The sequence below is a fragment of the Eimeria acervulina genome, genomic scaffold (assembly GCF_000499425.1).
Source record: "Eimeria acervulina Houghton genomic scaffold, Eah_scaff2773, whole genome shotgun sequence".
Classification (NCBI taxonomy): Eukaryota; Apicomplexa; class Conoidasida; order Eucoccidiorida; family Eimeriidae; genus Eimeria; species Eimeria acervulina.
The window spans coordinates 1-994 of NW_013548025.1; the positions used below are offsets into that span (position 1 = coordinate 1).

General features: G+C 44.2%; 1 protein-coding gene across 1 annotated transcript; it reads left to right on the forward strand.

Annotated features, from left to right (window-relative positions):
• Window positions 1-197: 197 nt before the first annotated feature.
• Window positions 198-365, forward strand: EAH_00067500 (hypothetical protein; the record flags this gene model as incomplete). The annotated part of the gene is made up of 1 exon (XM_013392522.1): window positions 198-365. A coding segment is annotated over one exon (168 nt), but the record flags the coding sequence as incomplete, so codon positions are not given.
• Between the last annotated feature and the right edge of the window lie 629 nt (window positions 366-994).

The following is a 994-nucleotide window of genomic DNA, read 5'->3' on the forward strand; positions in this document are numbered from 1 at the left end:
TTTAAAGGAGTAGATGTCTAGGGTTTAGGGTTTAGGGTTTAGGGTTTAGGGTGTACGGCTATGGTTTATACACGTGGGTTTCACAAGGTGTAGGGTTTATGATTAATGCATCTAATCTGCAGGGCGTCTGGCTGCTCCTCTGCCTTAGCGTCAAGGGTTTAGGGTTTAGGGTTTAGGGTTTAGGGTTTGTGTTGCAGGAAGTGGAAGCAGATAAGGCTGTGGCTGAAGCTGAAGAAGCAAATGTTTCAAAGGAAAAAGAAATTGTGCAGCAGCACCGCAGCGCAGCACTAGCGCTGCAGACAGAGGCGCAGCAGGAGTTTGAAGAGGCTTTACCGGCTCTAGAAGCTGCTCTCTGTAAACCCTAAACCCTAAACCCTAAACCCTAATGACTTAGCTGCAGCACAGCAACGGTAGTCTGAGCAAGCGCTGCAGACGCAGACACATTAGGAGTTTTAAGAGGCTTTGCCTGTTCTTGAAGCCGCCCCCTGTTAACCCTAAACCCTAAACCCTAAACCCTAAACCCTTAAAAGCAACATAAGCATGCCCTAAACCATTCAAAGACACGACGGGAAACGGGGTCTGGGAATGCTGCAAGTCTTTTGGGTTGCAACTATGCTTAGGGTTTAGGGTTTAGGGTTTAGGGTTTAGGGTTTTTGTTTTTGCACGTCATCCGCTGCTACGGATGCACATGCATGCATCTATGAATCCGTTGATGTTTGTTGTTTTTCTTTTTATTTTCTTTCTGTCTATCTTGTTTAGCTTCTCTGGATTCTCTTGATAAAAGAGATATTACAGAGATTAAATCTTTTATGAAGCCTCCGCCCCTCGTTATGCTGACGATGGAAGCTGTCTGTACACTGCTAGCAGAAAAAACAGAGTGGGAGCAGTGCAGGAAGGTTCTAGCAGATACAGGTTTGTCTTTTTATTTTAATTAACTCTGTTTTATTTGTCTTTCTTTGTCTTTGCTTTGTTTTGTTTGTCTTCATCTTTGTTG